Source organism: Vipera ursinii, assembly GCF_947247035.1.
Source record: "Vipera ursinii genome assembly, chromosome: 6".
NCBI classification, from domain to species: domain Eukaryota; kingdom Metazoa; phylum Chordata; class Lepidosauria; order Squamata; family Viperidae; genus Vipera; species Vipera ursinii.
In genome coordinates this window covers 59,479,965-59,500,598 of record NC_139515.1, presented here as the reverse complement: position 1 = coordinate 59,500,598, position 20,634 = coordinate 59,479,965, and the positions used below count along the sequence as shown (strand labels likewise).

The 20,634-nt window shown below is 39.2% G+C and overlaps 1 protein-coding gene across 1 annotated transcript in view; it reads right to left on the bottom strand.

Moving 5' to 3' along the window:
- Nucleotides 1–3,042: 3,042 nt before the first annotated feature.
- The window catches only part of SHISA8 (shisa family member 8), a gene marked incomplete at its 5' end in the record, with an annotated part of 42,150 nt that continues 24,558 nt past the window's right edge, over nucleotides 3,043–20,634 (bottom strand). Inside the window, 3 exons of the mRNA XM_083366844.1 lie at nucleotides 3,043–3,482; nucleotides 4,274–4,423; nucleotides 7,644–7,771. Of these exons, the coding sequence (XP_083222970.1) occupies nucleotides 3,121–3,482; nucleotides 4,274–4,423; nucleotides 7,644–7,771 (640 nt within the window). The 3' untranslated portion in view covers nucleotides 3,043–3,120. The remainder of the gene's footprint in view (nucleotides 3,483–4,273; nucleotides 4,424–7,643; nucleotides 7,772–20,634) is intronic.

Genomic DNA, 20,634 nt, shown 5'->3' with positions numbered 1-20,634 from the left:
TAGATAGAACACACCAAGAAAACATAAATACCTCTCAGGAGGAGATATATGGTATACTGCAATTAATTCAAACAACGAGTTCAAATCCAAAGAAATCCAAAATAAATTTGAAAATATAAATCAATCTTTTTCTAAGTTAACTCTACAGCAAAAAAACTTCCAGGAAACAACAACAGAGAAGGAGCAGACAAAACAAATAAGTGGACATAAAATTGAAAATAGAGACTCAAAGATGGAACTTAACAAAGCAAGAAAACATGATTTAATCCTAGTGGGGAAAAAATTCACAAGAAATGGAAAAAACAACTCATCTCTTAAGACTACAAAATAAATCTGAGGACAAAAAAACACATTGGATAAAATGGAATGTAGAGATGTTGAAAACATCAGAGAGAAAGGAAGTGATAAGAGAAGCAGAGAAGAAGAAAAAAAGATTTTCAAGAAACATGGAAAGGCAAAAGCCTCATATAAAGACACTTTATTTGATTTACTTCTTATACCTACAGCAACAGTCATGAATATATGGAAAAACGCTTTGATTCAGCAAAACACATTGATCAAGAAAGATACTGGTCAAAGGAAAAAGATTGAAGTAAAAATTAGGAAAACAGATGATGGGATCTACCAGAGAGAATATTTTAAAAAGAAACATTTGTTTGAATATGGTTAAAGAAAAAGAAAAGATTTTGAATACATATGTCATTCTAAGAGGGATGAATTCCTTAAATAATACTGCATGCTTTCTTTTTCCCTTTTTTATTTTATTTTTTGATATAAGTAATGTAATACTGTTGAAATGGCTTAGATGAAGGAAATGTTTTAGATAATTAAATGTGTTTGAATTTAGGGAAGTTATAATATATAAAAAAGAAAAAATGTTTTGAATAAGAGTTAAAGGATTAGATGACTAGACACATTAAATGGAATATTTAAAGATTAAATGTATTTTTAATTATGTTTAAAAAGAATAAGAAATTTTGGGAATGAATATATATTAGCTTAGGTGGAACATATATTTTAAGTAGCATTTTACTTTTTATGTTTCTTTACTCTTGCTCTCTTTTCCTTTTGTTTACTGTTTTTACCTATTCTTTAAGAAATGTAAAAGTGTTGAGATGGTTTATATGGGAAAAATGGATTTAAATCTTTAAATGTAATTAACTGCTGAGAAAATCTTAACCAGCAAGAATACTTTGAACTTTATGGGAGAAACAAATTTAAATAAGGACTGTAACAGGATATAAGATGAGGTAACCAGAATGATTAGATAGAAAATAAATATTATATTGATGTGATTATTATTTTTAGGAAAATTGGAAAAAAATCATATATGTAACTGTTATTTATCAAAATAATAAGAACTGTATTAATTCAAGGTTTGCAAAGAAGACATTTTAGGGAAAAGGGGAAATCAGCTGCATTATGGATTATAGAAACAAATTGTTAATGATTTTTCATTACAAATGTAAACCCAGCAAACACACTTTTACCAACTATTAAGTGATTTATGTTTTTTTAAAAAACCAATAAAATATATGGGGAAAAAAGAATTATTAGCATACAAAACTGTAAAATGGATAATAATGATCTGAAGACATTATTGTCTCACACAGATGACACACACATATCCAGCAGTATAGTCTAAAATACAAATTAAAATTTCAATTACAGGTGTCAATCATTCTAAAATAGCAGCTATATCAAGAAAATATGAGGTGATGTTTTGTTTGGAAAGAAATTGGACATCCACAATGATTTAATCATGTGAAAATTCCTAGTGACGTGCCTGTTTGCAGTCAGAGCTCGGAACAATATTCAGAAGCTGAAGTGAATGAGCAGTGGCTGAATTTAAATCACCATGCTGCTGCTGCACTTAGTTGGTATCTATCACAAATACTCTTCTGTTGCATTTAAGGGAAAATCAGAATTTGTATATTTTAATAGCAAGAACTCAGTTTAAAAAGATTTTCTTCCATGTTAGAAGATGCATCAGAACATGACTACAATTCCTATTACACATCAACTGGTGGAACATACTGTATCTCATCTGGTGGTCCAGAGATCATGAAAAAAGACTCAGTGAAAAGAGCCAGAGTGAAATGTGACATAAAGTGAAGTATGAAGTATCAACTTCCTCATTTTGAATTTGTTACTATACAACTAATAAAATGTTTACATATAGGCAATGGGGAATGACATGGTGTTACAAATATATGTTCACAGATATGTTTGTTTACATGATCACACACATGCCTTTTGTGATTTAACAAGATACCGTTATGATGCTGTTAAAATACTTTACATAAATCTCATAATTTGGTGGGAATTATACCTTATGGTGTGGCCAGATCTTTTCAACTCTCTAAAGTCATCCACTTAAATATGAGATCTATAATAAGGGAATGCAAATCATGTTCATTATATAGAATATTTATATACAAAGCCCTGAAATGACTTTTTAAAATACCATTAAAGCAATTGTGAATCTAAAAATGAAGGAAATGGCATATATTTTCTGACATTCCTTAGCGCTTCCATTTCAGACTGTTTATTTTTATTCATTTATTACTAGATTTATATCCTATCTTAGTTTTCCTTCAGAAATTTAACCACGTATAAATTTGAAAAGAAATATAGTATAGGATGAATGTCCAAACACAAGGTACCAATTAACTATTGCATGAATTATTTTTGTCTTTTGTTAGAGCACTGTGGAAATGGAAAGGGCAGAAATATATTCCCTCTTTTGATGCAGTTCCATGCAGTAATAAAGTCCTGAAGGCTTTCTCTTAGTATTGATGATTCTGGTATGATATGATGAAAAAGTAAATTAAGAAACAACAGCAGTTCATGAAGCAATAGGGTAGTACAGGCATGCTGGTTTCACCAAGCATGCTAACCAGTTTTTTTCAAATTGGCCTAATTGAACAGATGAGTTGTGTTACAATTGTAGATGATCATCAGCTCTGGCAAGCATTCTACTTTTCTTTATATCTTCTTTGTCTCCTTCCAGAATCTAGGAGTGACACATTGAGGGAAGCAACTTCATTCCAAACTGTCAGGCCCTACGTCAACAATTGCTTCAAAGGGAAGAATAGAGGAATGAACAATAGATCCATCCTAGACAGTGACCTCAGTCTTGCTATTAGTGGAAAAAAGCCGTTGTTGCTGGGCATAATGAGTGGGGGTTTGGCTGAAGACTTCAGGCAGCTTCTCAATACTGAACTGACGCCTGGTGGCATAAACGTGTCTTCGAAATTCAGGATGGCTGTGATCCCAGCCCCCTTTGAAGACAGGACTGCCTGCATTGGTTTTCATCACTTTAGTTTTCTGTCCTGGTGTCCCCAAGCCAATGAGAGCAGTGCTTTCTGGAAAAGGTGGGAGGTCATTTTGATGAAGTGTCAGGGGAGAAAATGACAAGTTGCCTGATGATGGCATCTCCACCATGGGAAACCTCTTGTAGAATTCTTCGGGGGCACTTTCTGTAGGGGAATATATGGGTGTGGGGAGGGGAGGGAATGAAAAACAATTATTAAGTTGATAGAAATTCTAGAAGCTTTCCTGATGGTTACTCTCCCTAGCATCTCTAACTCTCTCTTTTTGTTTGTCTCTCTTGTTAGTGTCACAAGATGGTTAAGACTGTTATAATTAATTTAACCAATAATTAAATCTTTCAACTTATTTCCAGAAATATGACAACAGCTACAGCCTGAGCTATTCATGGCAGGCATGCCACAGCTTAGCTACTCATTGCTTAATATGTGTAAAACTTACCCAAAGAGGGAGGGGAAAACCCACATGTACAGGTGCATAATGTAGTGATTAATATGTGTTAAAGAGCAGCTAATAAACATTGAAGTATAATTGGGAACACCTCTTAGTCATTTCCTGGGTATTCAAAACACCCCCTCTGCAGTAAGGCTAAGAGGCATACATTCTTTGCCCTGTTCAAGCCTTTTTTATGTCTCTAAATTTGTTACATTTTTAGTTCTAGCTGTTGTTTTTTTTTCTTCCCCTGTAATCAGGGTTGTCTATTCCTTCCCACCTCATCTAATCCTCTCTGACATTAGTGAAATTCAGAAGCTACAACCCAGCAGAGTGGAATGTCAACAACAATGAGGTGATGTCATCTGGTGCACAGCAATGGGGGTGAGCAGGCATGAAGACAGTGAGCTTCAGCCACAAACACTAAGGCCATGTTCCAGTTCTCACTGCATTTGGTCCAAATATTCCAATGCTATGTCAATGAGTATGCAAACATAATGGCACCTACCTACAGCCTTGAGAGTTGCATATTTGGCATAATCTGAAGCCTGGTTAGGCAAAACACTTGTCATTTGCAGCTGATTGTTATGCGAGTGTGACAGCCCAATCTGTGAGATTGTAGAGGAGTTGATCACAGCATTGTTCAGGTGTTTCTGATCTGAAGGAAAAAAGGATGGCAAGTATAAATTTAAACAGCCCACCTTAAGTACTTTACATTACATTTGCCAGCCCCTCAAGAAAGTTACATGCATTGGGACTTCTTAAGTTTTACAGTAGTCAGAGGTAATGGGTGGATGCAATGTAAAGAAATCAGAAATTGGCATTTAAATACATGGGCAAATAAGAAGAGACAGCTCTGCCCAACAGAGAACTGAAGAATGCCATAGAAATAGTAGCATACCACTCCTCTTTGTATAGTCTAAACTATTGGCAAGATAGACATTTTAGGCGTGTATTATTTGGACAAATTGGATCTTTAGATTAGAATCTGTTTCATACTGGCAGATATAGTCATGTATGTATGCATGGAGGTTGACTTGGTTGCCCACTCTCATGATAATAGGCTGCATGTCTCTGCAAGAAAGACCCATATTCTGCTGCTCTAGAACATCAGAATGGAATGATTTAAAGGACACAACTGTCACCAACCCTTAATAAGTATTTCTAAAATGTACTTATTTACTTGTGGATATGTCATTTACAGCAAGAAGGCAAACAGATGTAGTACTAATGTATTGTGGATGAACTATAAAAGCTTAAGCCACTTGCTTTGATATGTTGAAATGGCTATTTCCAGAATTCAAAGGCTTGTTGTCTGGATGTGACAATGTAAACATATCTGGACCCTACCAGGTTGGAAAAAATTATCATATATCATTTAAAAAAAACAGTTAAAGTTCCACAAAGTTCCATTTACCAATTTGGTATAGTGAGGTGGAAGGAAGGGAGAGCATGGTATAAGCATAGGGATGACGTTCCGTTTTCAGATTACCTATTGTCTAGAAGAGATGTTGCATGTTAATCTGAGTACAGGTAGTCCTCAAGTTACAAGTGTAATGGAGCCTACCCATTCCACACGTAACTCGAAAACTGGCCCGAACCACAGGCTTCAAATCCGGGTGGCAACTGCCTAGAAAAGGCCTCCGGAGCCTGGATCGGGCTGCGGCAGGGCACAGAAGCATCCCCCAGCCTTAGATCTGGGCGGCAGCAGCCTGGAAAATGCCTCTGGACCCCGGATTGGGCCACAGGGGTGTGTGCAGTGGCGTAGCGTGGGTTGTCAGCACCCGGGGCAAGGCAAGTAATTTGCGCCCCCTAACCTGTGGATTTTAGCATTCGAGTCTCTTCCACTAGCTCAGGAATTCTGGGAGTTGAAGTCCATGAGTCATAAAAGAGCCAAGGCTGCCTACCCCTGAGTTAGGTTCAAGGCAAAAAAGGGTCTCTGGAGAAGAGGGAAAATGCTAGTTTAAAACTGAAACAAGGCAACTTTAAGGTGCCTCAGCTGTGATTTAGGATGAGACAAAGAGAGGACATGGCGTTGAAAATGGTTAATGGGGCATGTTTGTTCCACTCTTAGTGGACGTCAGGATAAACCCCACGAGAGAATGACCTTACAACAGATGTGAATAGGCTTGGACTACGTTTGTAGATTGAGTGCATACATCACATGGAGCGATGATGGGCTTCATCAAGATTTATGATCCCACAATTGGCTAGTTTTCTCCATCTTGTCCTAAACCCTGAATACCAACCACGGTTTATGGCTTAACATGTGGCGTGGGGTTGACCCAACATGTTAGGCGACAAACAATGACTTCCAACTTACAATGCCTCAGCTTCCCAAGGTTATTCCAAAGCCGGAAAAGCCAACCAACCCACCCTGCAGCTTTGCCTGCTTAGGCTGAACCCCAGGAATTCATACTTGCTGCGGCGCCCGACCTATTTTCTGCCCAGACGCTGCTTATCCAAGCCAAGCCGCCTCCTTCTCTTTGGCACCTCACCCCAAACAGAAACTGAGATTGAAGGCAGAAGAAGAGTTCAAGCTTTCAATGGGGGGGGGGCGAGGGCTGCTTTTCTGCATTCCTGCAGGACAGGATTTATTTTTATTTTTATTTTTTTTTAAAAAAGCGCCTTTTGCAGAACAGAGACAGCACGGGCGCGCCCACAAACACACACACACACGCACACGCACCCGACCACGTCCTCTCGCCCCCAAAGTCTGCATGCACGGTTGGATCGGCAACCTGCCGACGCAGCTTTCGTTCCAGAGCAGGGATCCCCGGAGAGACGCTGCAGCGATCCTCTCCCCGCGGGAAATCCACCCTCTTTCAAGCCCCGCCGCGGCCCCCCCCCGCCTTTGGCAACCCCAGGAGTGCCTTGGGAGAGCCTCCGCAGTGGAGCCCCGGGCTTGCAGGAGGGCCGCGCTCTGTGCACGCTCAGGAGCCGCCTTCTCCTTTGTGGGGGGGGAGGAGGGAGAGAAGGCTTCAGTCCAGCGCCGGCGGCCGGAGCGAAGGCGGAGCGACCCGAAGGAGGAGTCACGCTGTGTGTTTGTGTGTTTGTGTGTGTGTGTGTGTGTGTGGCGCGCCGTGGGGCGTCAGGCCCTTCCCGGCTGGGGCTCCGGTGCCTCCGCCCTGCCGGATCCCGGCGCCGTCGAGCGCCCCCCCCAGATGTTGCACCCGGTGCGGCCGGCCCCCCCTGCACCCCCCACGCTACGCCACTGGGTGTGTGCAAGCGTTTCCCAGCCTCAGATCCAGGCTGTAGCAGGCTGGAAAAGGCCTCCAGATCCAGCCTCAGGAGGCATGTGGAAGCGTACCCCAGCTTTGGTTCCCTTCTCTGTTGCAGAGAACAGAGGCCTAAGGTACAATGAGATCACATGAGATCAGTAGCGTGAGATCCTCACCCCACTGATCTTGCGTGACTTTGCGTTACTTTAGGCTTCCATTCTCTGCAAACACACTGAAGGCCTGGAGCAATCAAGAAAGTGAAGGATCTCAATCTTTGAAGAGTGAGTATTGAAGGCCTGGTGCCTAGGGAGACCCGGGTGAGGCTGGGGAGGGAGGGAATTACTTGGGTGAATGTTGCAGAGCCACTGCGGTCACTTGTAAGGGCCAACGACTGCCGTGGTGCTGCAATATTTGTAACTGCGGGACTTGCTCATAAGCACTAGGGGGCACTCATCACGTAACTCTGAACGAGCGTTAAGTGAATGCTCGTAACTTGGGGATTATCTGTACTCTTTCCCCTATCCCAGTTATAAAATGGCATCCCTTCTAACTCTCATGGCAGAGGAATAATCCCTCAGATTTTCTTTTTTGTCTTTAGCTTAGATATCGGTGTGTGCATATGTGAATGCATGGAGGTGAGTAGGCAGATTATATTACCTTTGTTACTTGTGGGAGATCCCCGAGAAAGGCTATCACCAATCTGGACCTGCACACTGCTGATATGGCCATCAGGCAAGTGATCAGATGAGCTGTGACCAGGCTGCTTTAGAAGATCTGTGAGTGTTCTAGAAAAGATGCATGGAGAAGTTACTTGCCAACCGTCTCATGAACAGATTCTCACTTATTGGTATCCACTTTTTGTACCATTGTTTAATAGTATGACTAGCTCCACTTGCTGCTCATTTGTTTACTTGGGCAACCAGGAAATACTTGATATGGATGGTATATTTTCTTAGAATTTGAAACATTGGAAATATTCTAGGAGGCTTCTAAGCAAAACATGGACAACTACCTATCAGGGTGTTCTAAAGCAGATTCCTTACATTACATTGTTTTATGCATTGGTTTTTTTTAGGGAGCTCAAAAGAAGAAACATAGTTTCTCCCACCATTTTTATTTTGACAATAATGATGTTGTGAAATAGCTTGGGATGATAAGTTATTTATTTATAATTGCTGAGTGCTGTGGAAGGATTACCTTCTCCCATCAGAAAGGATGGGAGGACAAAGGCTCCAAGGATAAGCAACATACTCTTAGGACATTTTGCTGTTGAAAATGATTAACAGTAGATAGAATATATAAATAGAACAAATTCAATTCTGTCTTATTAAAAGAATTATAAAAAGGGATATGCCAGATTATCTTTTTTTATTCAAATGATTGATTTCCACTATAGCTACACATTTATATTGTGTTTTTCCCCAAATGTTGTTCTTGAATGAATGAAAATTAATACAAATAACATGCACGAACTTGTTTGAATTGCTTATTAAAAACTAATGCATTGAGAGCCATTTCACTGCCAAGGCCCAGCCATACGATTTTCCATTTCCAAGATTTTCCTTTGTGAGAACATGAAAAAAAAATGTATGTGTCCTGCAAAAACCCAGTTAATCACTAGGTGACTGTAAAGAGAAATAGAAAATGCTTCTTGTCTTCCTGATAGTATGTGGCTTTTGAAACCTATATATATGATGTGCATAATTTCCCTTTGGAGAGAAGGGATCCATTTCCCATTTTAAAAGATAAGAGTTACGTACTTATAAAGAATTAACCTTGGAACCAAGAAGCATCTCTGGGAACACTTTACTGATAACTGGTTGGAAAAAGGGATTGGCTGTTTCAGAGAAGGGATTGGAAGATATGAACCAGAATATACGCTTCACTACAATGAATTGTGTGATAGTATGATAGCGGTGGCTCAGTGGGTTAGGACGCTGAGCTTGTCGATCAGAAGGTCAGCAGTTTGGCGGGTCAAATCCCGAGTGCCACGTAACAGAGTGAGCGCCTGTTACTTGTCCTAGCTTCTGCCAACCTAGCAGTTGGAAAGCACATAAAAATGCAAGTAGAAAAATAGGGACCACTACGGTGGGAAGGTAACAGCGTTCCGTGAGCCTTTGGCATCTAGTCATGCCGGCCACATGACCACAGAAATGTCCTCGGACAAGTGCTGGCTCTTCGGCTTTGAAACAGAGATGAGCACCAGCCCCTAGAGTTGGAAACGACTAGCACGCATGTGCGGGGGAACCTTTACCTTTACCTTTATGATAGTTCTAGATCTTCCCATTCATAACCCAATACTATATTACACAATTTAGTCTACATTCTACTCCATGGCTAGATTCACACAACTATGAACTAAGGTTTAACAGTAACCACAGTTGACTAGGTTCATACAATAAACTGAGCTATAAAACTTGCTTTACAAATGACGGCTGGTTCGAATACTCAGTTAACTCAATTTAAACCAACCATGTTACAATGATATACTTTGGTGTTATTCTTTTGTCAGATGTAGTCCAGCAGAGTGCTACATAATTTTCAGGAGCACTTAGGGAATGAGCTGCAAAACAACCTCATAAGAAAATGATGACAATTTGCAAGAAATGGTTTGAAAGAGGAATAAGATAAACTATGGAATACATATAAGGGAAAATTTTATAGATTGTATTAAAAGGATCTGTCCTAGATTCTCATTTTTTGTTCCCTTCTATGAGTTTATGTTTTTAATAGTTGCTAATTTGTATTTACTGGGAGTTGAACTCAAGAGATTATGTACCTAATTTTAATCAGTGTTGATAGGCTACAATTGGAAGGAAAAAAGTTCAACCCTCTCTCTTGCCAAAGGTTACTAAATTTTGATCTCCTCCCTCTTTGCTCATAACATTGTTGGGAGCAAACATGAGAGTCTGTACACCCCAGGAACAACCAAGCAAGTGGCATAAATGTAATAAACAATATTATATTGAATCAGCCTGTGACTCACATTCATGCTTTCAACTGGCAAAGACCTTTATTCCTGTGATAAATGAGAATTGTTTGTTTCACAGTGGGGGAAAGTCTGACTGTTTGTATCCTGGCAATATTTCAAAATTCCTAAAATTGTTTTTTAGAAGTCTGTGCAGTATTATTTTTTTTCTAAGAAATAGCTGAAGTCATCATACAAAGGTACATCAAAGAATTCATAAAAAGGTGGCACAGACATACAAGTGGTATTAGATTTACAGACCTGCTTAGGAATCATAAGCAATTGCATACATGTAGATGTTTGTCTTACTGTAGAGCTGACCGTAATGAGAGTTGGTATACTGATTAAATAACGTATTTATGAGTTCCCCAAACATGACCCACTGGAGAGGGCCAAACTATCATGAACAATGCTTCAAACCAGAAACTAATAAAGAATATTTGTAGCTCAGAGTTGAAATGAGGGGTACTTGGTGCTCTCTCAACTGGGTTGTTTTCTTACAGACATTTCATTACCCAAAGTAGGCAACATCATCCATGCCAGTGATGATGGCACTGGTGTTGGCATCCTAGGGTTGTCTAATAAGCCTGTGAAAACAGACAGTACATGAATAAAAAAGGACCAATAGCAAAAACATAGTTACAAACTATGTAAATCAGTAAACCTCCTTGATGCAGACAAAAGAAGGGACCAGAATGTTAAGGTGCAAAGCAAAATAGCTAAGGGAAACCAAGGAATCACTCAATTAATCCCTCAGAGTGTGTAACACCCCCCCCCCCCCGTTTCAGGGAAAATTGTTTCCATATCAGCATTCCCGCTCAGTATATTTTCTTGATAGTCAGGGAGAGGTTTTCTTTTTTGGGTGTGCACACAAACATGTCGCCTCTAGTCTTCTTATTTATATATTTAAATATATTTTTCCTGCATGTGATGCATCTGTGCACATATTGAAAGAGGAGATCTCTCTCTTCTGGAGGGGTTGGGGCAATAAAGCTCTCTGGATGGCATGGCAAATTTCTCAGATGGGAAATCTTAGACCTCATTTCAAAAGCTAGGGGAGCAGACCCACTTTTGCACCTGGAGCTTGAAGAGAAAAGTCAGCCTCAAGGGCTATCTCGGGGGGCGGGAGGGGGGGAGAGGTGCTGGCAGAAATATCACTTCTGTGGTCAGCAATTTGAGACTCCAAAAATCTAGATCAGGGGTGTCAAACTCAATTTCATTGAGGGCCGCATCAGCATTGCGGTTGCCTTTAGGGGGCTGGGTAGGCGTGGCCTACTGGGTGGGCGTGGCTAGAGTGCATATGGCCTACTAGGTGGGCGTGGCCAGCTCTACATCATTCGCATCATTCGCTTATGGGGGCCTGGGCAGGAGTGGGACAGATCTGAGGGTCTCTGGCAGAAGGAGGGTCTCTGGGCCACGGCCAAGGCAGTGTTTCCAGGATGGCTTCGCGGGCCACATGAAACCACTTCGCGGGCCGGATCTGGCCCCTGGGCCTTGTGTTTGACATGTCTGATCTAGATGGCCACCAGACAGCAACAAAGAATTTTCTACAGATATTTGCTATTCTAGTGGTTACTTTTCACAGTATATGTTGAGGCTGCCACACCTGCCTGCAGGCCTCTTCCACTTGCCAGCTCCCCCCGTCGCCCATCATGTTGTCCTTCATTTCTGCCTGGGTCACACTGATCCTGCAGCAGAAGATGAGCATAGTAGTCCTCGACTTACAACAGTTCACTTAGTGACCATTCACAGTTACAAGGGCACTGAAAAAAGTGACACACACACTTTCAGACTTATGACTGTTGCAGCATCCCCATGATCATGTAATCAAAATTCTGACACTTGGCAGCTGAGTCAGTGTTTATGACAGTTGATGAGTCCCAAAGTCATGTGATCACATTTTGCAACCTTCTTACAAGCAAAGTTAATGGGGAAGCCAGATTCACTTAACAACTGTTACTAATTTAACAACTGCAGTGATTCACTTAACAACTGTGGCAAGAAAGGTCGTAAAATGAGGGGAAAATTCACTTAACAAATGTTTCACTTAGCAACAGAAGTTTGGGGCTCAATTGTGGTCGTAAGCCAAGGACTACCTGTATTTGTTCTTTTTTCCCCCCAAGACTGACCTCAAAGAAGCTGCAATACCTGCCTTGACTATATTAATGCTGCTGCTCTCTGCTGAGCTAAGCAGCAAAGTTGATGTGAGAAACATCCTGGCTGTCTGGTACGAAATAGGTGCTGACTGCTGGCCCTGTATTGATTGTCTTTCTCTTTTGAAACGTGGGATTTGAGGAGGAAAGTGCTGCTTCTTCCAGTTTCCTTTCACTAATTGACAAAGGTTTTAATGCTACGGCATTTGTTGTGCTGAGCTAGACCTGAAAGGCACTCCTATTTTAATGAGGCTTGTTTATCTCTTAAACTTGTGAATTGATCTAAACTGGCCTAGGGGAGGAAAAGTTCGTATCATCTCTGTCTAGCCCAGAAATAAAGATACGAGAGATACTGTGGCAATAACAAACTGTCCATCAAAGAAACAGTAAATATCTAACAGCAGAAGATGACATTGCCTTCAGCAGGTCTTCCTTGCCTGCATGGTTAGAGCTGAAACTGGTCACAGACCTCTCATGAATCACTGCCAGCTGAGTGAAGGGCTGTTGGCAAGCAAGGGTACAATGAAGGGCATAATCAGTACTGGCACAGAAGCAGTTTACTGATGAGGGCTTCACGCTGACTTTTGAATTATTAGGTTGGGAAAGTGCTCTGCTAGGGTTGAGGAGATCAGGAAAATATCATTGAATTCAGAGGCAAGAGTCATGTTTAAAAGTCAACAGAATTTAATAAGTATTCAGAATAATATTACATATTTTGCATGCTATTTTTCTAGCCTTTTCACATTAATAAATTATACTAGAATCAAGTTCTTGTTATGCCGATTAAAAACTCCTGCCAGTTAATAACATATTCTCCTGACTCTCTTTGCTGTCATACAAAATGTATTGTCCACATGACTGAATGGGTAAATATTTTAATAGCATTGATTGGCTATTCATTAACCAATAGTATCTTCATCCTATCCTCCTTCCAGGCATGTTCTCATGAACATGTATTCTGGCCACAAGAATTTACCACGGACAAGGTTAATCTGTTTAACTTAAACATCTCCCCCTAAACAGAGAGGAAAGTGACATAAATAACACAATAAGGAAATGACATAGACAATTCAGAAAACATCAGAACGTGGTTAAATTATGCATAAAACATGGGCTGGGGATGAGACTAAGACCAGAATCAGGGCAATAAGGTATAACATTCCAGTTGCCAGAAGATACTGGCAATTGTGTGATGCTGTGAAGAGCTAATGAATCAAGGATCATTGAGCTTTCATTGAGCTAATTATATCAATGTCTTAAAAGCTCATTTAGATTAACTGCAAAAACATTTGCTTCATCATTTGCCCATTATTTCTGATTACTTGAGATCACTCACATGGGAGAAATGGAAGAGGTGCTAGGAATTCTGAAGCAAGACTATCAAGCAAGGGATACTATTGGTAAAGGAAGAAAAATGTGACAGGAAAATGTAAAATGAGTAGGAACTTAGTATTAGAACAATTGATTTAATTTGATGGCTGGAAGAAGATCACAATGAGTCCTGAATTAGTAAACTACAGTATATTTAGCCTGTTAAGTCATGGGCTCTGGTGAGCAGGAATGAAGACACACAGCTGAGTACAGAGAAACTCATTCTTTTATTCAAGCTGGAACTGTACTGGACTTGGGGCGCACCCTGCCACAATATATAGCCAAACCCTATGGTAGCAACCAATCAGATTGAACCCATGCTTGCCGCCCGAGGTTGACCAATTGCAGGACCGGAGACGTCGTGTCTGGATTGCTGGAGAGCCGTTAGCTCTCTAGCAACGCACATGGTGTGGTACCAAAAGCCCAGTACATAACACCCCTCCCTCTTAAGATCAGGCTATAATCCCCTTAATAAACTTGACAATAGTCAAGACTTATGAATCACTCCAACAACCAAAATACATAACAAAATAATACAAAAAAATGCTTGTTAATTCAAGGTGGTTAGAATGACATTACACAACCTTTACAGACTTGCCTTGTAGTATGGACTACAATAAGATTAAACAGCATTTCTCTGCAATTCTTTAAGCTGGTGTCTACCACAGAATTCTAGGAAGAGCTGCAACTACTCTGAAGCAATGCAGAAAGGTACTATGTTCATATTCCTGCATACTGCAAAATTCCTGCATACTGCATATTTCTGAATTATTTCTGAAGCACTGAACAGTCTTAGTGAATACTCCAACAAGAGTATACTAAAGAATTCCTATTTTGGACTTCTGGGTGGCAAGACTCCGTCGATGGCGGTCATTTTTGACCGTCAGCCCTGTTGCTTCGTTTGAATCGCAAAAACAGCAACAATCAGCTGTTTTGCGGTTTGGGAATCCTCCCCTCGGGAGAAGAGGGGAGGGTGAGCATTCAGGTAGAGGTAGAGCTTCCCTAGACCCCCAGAATTTCAATCTGGGGTCGAAGGGTGAGAGCTCCCTCAGAGCCTGAATTAACTCCGGACTTGGGGACTCCTCTGTTTTAAGGTTTTAAAACAGAGCAGGACGCTGCAACCATCCCTGCACTCAATATTGTATTCTGGATTACTTGGATGCAGGCAGAGCTGAGCAGGAGAATATCGAAACAGCAAGTATATGATCTTTAACTCCGGTTTAACTTAAAAGAAGGGGAGGAAGATGGCACTGGAATAAGTTTTTTGGAGAAAGCGGGAAGAACAAAAGAATAAGGGAAATAATATAAAAGATCAAGGAGGAAGACAGAAAGTGGATTTTTAAAGCTGTAAAAGACTCTGTTAAAAACATTTGAAGTTGGCTTAAAAGAGATTTAAAAGATTTGGATATTTAACAGGAAAGCAACAAAGTTGCAATTTGGGCAGAAAAGTGAAAGTGAGAAACGGAAGTTAATTGGGTGTTAAAATGGCTTCCAAACCACCTAGATTACTGTTTCTAAAAGTGCGGGGGCATCACCAGTTCAACAATCTGGACTTCAGACATTGATGCCACCCCCCACAGCACCTACACCTACATTAACACTAAAAGATTTAAAAGATGCTTTAAAACTTCAATCTGAGCAAATATCTGAGCAAATGGCAGAGCTTATTAATGAGAAAAATAAAGAAATACGAGAGGATATTCTGCTGGCATTTCAGGGACTGACAGTTTGTATTGAGAGTCTGGATGAAGGCGTGGAAGAAGTTAAGCAAAATAATTTGATATTGGAGGCTAAAATGTGTGAAGCTGAGAATAAAATGGATAAAATTGATGAGGAGGTGGTAATGATACAATATAGAGACATGGAGTTTGCCTTGAGAATAAGAGGTTTGAAAGAAAACCCACAAGAAAATTTGGAAGAGATATTGGCAAAAGCTGTGGCGCCTATTTTGGGTTGGCGAGCTGAAGATTTTATATTGGAAATAGATAAAATATTTCGTGTTAACTCCTGGATTGCTAGGCAAAGAAAATTACCAAGAGATGTGGTTGTCTATTTTACAAAGAGAATGATCAGAAATGCGATTATTCAAGGCTTTTATAATAACAGATTTAAAGTGGCTGATCAAGAGGTCTTAATTTTGAAAGAAATCCCACCAAGAATTTTAAGAAAAAGGAAAGAGTTTGTTTTCCTGTCAGATGAATTAAAAAAACGACAGATCCAGTTCAGATGAGAAATACCAACTGGGATAGTGGTGAATTATGCTGGTACAAGATATTGTCTTAATACAGTTATGAAGGCACGTGATTTTTATTGTAACATACTGAAAGCAGACCCACCGCTATCCCCAGAATTTAAAAGAGGGAAGGAAGAAGGAGTGTGGCAGATACAATCGGAAGGTATACAGCAAGGTGAAGAAATCACCTTGCTGATTCCAAAAGAAGCACAGCAAACTCTGGAAATTGTGCAGCCCTTGGTCCCATTAGAAGAATCAAAGGCTCAAAGAGTGACACGGGCTGCAACCAGACGAAAGGAACAACAACAACAGCAACAGAAACAGTATTCTACAATTACAACTCAAGAATCTAATAGTGAAGCAGTGGGAGGAGCAAGACCAAAGAGGCAGATGTTTGTGGATCTGCAAGATACGCTCCGAAAGCTTCAAGTTGCAAAAGATGGCAACAAAGTTTGTAACATGGAATGTTAATGGTTTAAACTCACCGCAAAAGAGAAAGAAAATATTTCAGTATTTGAAACAATTTAAAAATGATGTTATATGTTTGCAGCAAATGCATATCTGTGTATCTGATCAAAAATATTTGATAAATTCCAGACTGGGTATACAGTTTATTGCATCCGCTCCAGAAAAGAAAAACGGTGTAGTTATTTATGTGAAGAAGACTTTAACAGCTAACCTAATTGAAGCAGATAAACAAGGAAGATATATTATAATTGAACTTTTAATAGAAGGGAAGAAAATACTTTTAATTGGATTATATGCACCTAATCAACAACAAGGAGAATTTTACAAACTTTTACATAATAAAATAATTCAATGGGATTATAAATCGTGTATTTTAATGGGAGACTGGAATGGAGTGCTGGACACACAGAAAGATAAAAAGGACCTTTAAAAAGTACTCCAAATCATGCTAGATTGCCTAAATCTTTTTTTGATATGAAAGATGATTTGGAACTGAGAGATGTCTGGAGAGAACGAAACGTGGAAGAAAGGGATTTTACTTTTTTTCTGATAGACACCAATCTTTTCCCAGGATTGACTTTGTATTAACTACTAATGATTTTTTTCTAGGATTAAGAAGATTAAGATATGTCCAAGAACTTTATCAGATCACAGCCCAGTATGGATGGAATTGGACAAGGGGAAGGGAGATAGGAGATCTTGGAGGTTAAATGAAAATTGATTTAGATATAAAGAAAACGTGGAAGAATGCAAAAAACAAATGAAAGAATTTTTTATTATAAATATGCATAAGGGTACACCCATTGAAATGGTTTGGGATGCAAGTAAAGCTTATATGAGAGGAGTGTTAATATATTTGAATAATAAATATAGACGTAGATTGGAATATAAGGGTAAAGAATTAGAGGAGGAAATAAAGATGAACGAGAAGGCTTTTATTTTGAACTCATCTAATAAGAGGCTGAAAGAAGCAATTAATTTGTTAAGAGGGCAGTTTGATATGTTGATGGCAGACCAAGTGGCAACTAATTTACGATATGTTAAACATAATACTTTTTATAATACTAATAAGCCAGGTAGATGGTTAGCTTATCTGTTAAGGAAAAAAACAAAAATCACGTAAGATAGATAAGATAGAATATAAGGGTAAAGTGCTGTTTCAGCAAAATCTTATTAAAAAGGCTTTTGTTGAATTTTATTCCAAATTATATGCTAGGGATATAACTCAAGGTTTAGATATAGATAGGTATGTACAAGAAGTGAATATCCCTATACTTACACAAGAGCAAAGGGAAGGGATGAATCAACTGATAACGGCTGAAGAAATTATTTTAGCAATTAAACAACTAAAAGTGGGTAAGGCACCTGGAACAGATGGTTTGATAGCCATTTATTATAAAAACTTACAATTAGAGTTGGTGGAACCTTTAAAAGAATTATTTAGAACAATTCAATCTGGAGGAGAAGTGCCTCCATCGTGGAAAACAGCATTTATAACATTGATTCCAAAGGAAGATCCTTACCCAATCTAAAAATTACAGACCTATATCACTTTTAAATACTGATTATAAGTTATTTGCAAAGATTTTAGCAAATAGATTAATGAAGGTTATGCAGCAAATGATTCATAGTGATCAAACAGGATTTATAAGTGATAGACAAATGAAAAATAATGTGAGGCATATTGTAAACATTAGAATATTTGGAAAGAAATAATCAAGTCCCTGCAGCGCTGATTTTTTTGGATGCTGAAAAGACGTTTGATCAATTGAATTGGCAATTTTTATTTAAAGTTTTAGAGAAGATGGAGTTTGGTGATAAGTTTTTACAACCTATTAGGGCAATTTATCAGAAACAAACAGCTCAAATAATAATTAATGGTAGTTTAACAAAAGCTTGCAAAATTGAAAAGGGTACAAAACAGGGATGTCTGTTGTCACCATTGCTGTTTGTTTTAACAGTGGAAATATTATTGATTAAGATATGTGACTCAAATAAAATAAAGGGAGTTAAAATTAAAGATCAAGATTATAGATTGAGAGCGTTTGCAGATGACTTGGTTATTACATTAAGTCAACAGATTCAATCGGTTATAGATTTAATGGAAATAATTTTGCAATATGGACAAGTTTCTGGATTTAAGGTAAACAGGCAAAAAACTAAAATATTGTCTAAAAATATGACTACAGAACAAAAGGTAGTTCTAGAAAAATTAACAGGATTTGAAATAGTTAAAAAGATTAAATATTTGGGGGTATATCTTTCAGCTTTAAATGCAAAATTATATAAAATAATTATGAATTGTTATGGTTAAAAATACAAAAAGAGTTAGACAGTTGGAGAAAATTACAATTGTCTTTATTGGGAAGAATTGCAGCAGTGAAAATGAATGTTTTACCAAAATTTTTTGTTTGTTTCAAATGATACCTATACTTAAAAAAGATTCAAATTTGGAGGAATGGCAGAAAGGTATTAATAAATTTATTTGGGCAGGGAAAAGACCGAGAGTAAAACTTAAGATAATGCAAGATATACGTTAAAGAGGTGGTCTTAAAATGCCCAATTTTAAATTATATTATGAGGCTGCGGCTTTATCGTCAATTAGTAATTGGTTTAATTTAACAGAAGGAAGATTATTGAATATTGAGGGATGTGATTTATTATATGGCTGGCATGCATATTTATTGTATGATAAAAAGGTGGATAATATTTTTAAGTCACATATATTAAGGTATGCCCTGTTGCGAGTTTGGAAAAAATATTGATATAAGTTAAATTATAAAATACCAATTTGGGCAATACCTAAACATGCGATAGAAAATATAAGTTTGGGATTTAAATATGATGTGATTACATATAAAGATATTCTTAGACTGGAAAGGAATGTATGGCAATTAAAGCCATTTAATATTTTAAAAGGAGGGAAAATAGTACAAACTTGGTTTCAGTATGGCCAGATACAAGCTAGATGGAAAGAAGATCAGAAAATTGGCATTTCGACAACAGATGAAAATTTGGTAAAGCAAATTAGAGATCAAAGTCAAGCGCATATAAGAAGGATATATAATGCATTGATAGAAATAGATTCAGAAACGGAACTTGTTAAAGATTGTATGATAAAATGGGCTCCAGAATATTCAGGAGCCAATAACGATGGATACTTGGGAAAAAATTTGGGTCAGAAATGTAAAATTTACTCAGGCAAGAAATTGGTGGGCCAGTATAAGTTCCCAGTTTTGACTCAAAAACATCCGCGCATTCCTCGCAAACAGTCATGAGGTCTGCTCTCTGTGTCCGGTTAATGCCTGTAATTTGAATGCCCAAAGCCTCAAACCAATCAAGTCCAATAAGACTTGTTCTTTGGCCCTCTACTACTATGACATCCAGGTGCCCCAAAAACCCTTTAAATTTTACCAATAAGGTGGCTTCACCCTTAACTTTAACATGAGAGTTCTGAAAATCTGTTAAAATAATATCTGAGGGCCTTAGTTTAGCCCAATGGTTACTGCGTCTGCACACAAAAGTGAACGTATCATGCGAGATGATCGATACCGCTGAGCCGGAGTCCAACTCCATCTTACATGAAACTCCTTGTAGCTCTACCAAGCTTGAGTTTAGGCTTAAGGGGGTGATGAACCCTGGTGTGGCAAACACTTCTCTGGCTTCTGAAAACCCCCACACTAACTGGACCCTGGGCCCCAGTACCTCTCCTAGTCACTTCCTCCAACTGGTGTTTGGGTGGCCTGTCTCTCTGGCGGGCTCTGCACACCACCGCGATATGGCCGGTCCTTCTGCAAGCTCTACACATGGCCGAACGAAATCTGCAATTGGCGCAGAAATGGTTGCCTCCACACCCCTTACATCTAGGTAAGAGAACTGCCTTGTATTCGTTCTCTCGGTGGTGGTTGCCATGGTTTTGCGCGTTTGGCTGCCTTTGGAGCTTGTTTATTTTGGGTTCTTTATCTTCTGACGATTTTCCAACACATTTGGCGACCTCGAGATGGACAGAATCTTCTACTTTTGAAGATTTGGTGGGCTGCACTGTTTGCATTGCACCTCCAGCTGCTTCGTCAGCCATGACCTCGTCCTGTGCCTCGGCGAATGTGAGATTGGGTCTGGCAAACAGTCTCTGCTATAGGGTTCTGTCTCAAAGGCCACAGATGAGTCGGTCTCTTAGTCGTTCCTCTAAATTTGAGAACTTGCAAAGGCGTGCGGCCTGCCTTAGGCCCGCAATAAACTCTGAAGCTGCCTCTCCGGGAAGCTGCACTCTTTGGTCGAATTTAAAAAGCTATGCCATCTCCGATATCTTGGGCTGAAAATGCCCGGTCAGCTTCTTCTTAAGGTCTGCAAACGATACTGCTTCAATGGGCGTTGGTGTGAAAAGTTTTTCCACCAGGTCAAAAGTCGCTGGCCCACACATGCACTGCAACGTGGCAGCTTTTAGGCCTTCCTCTG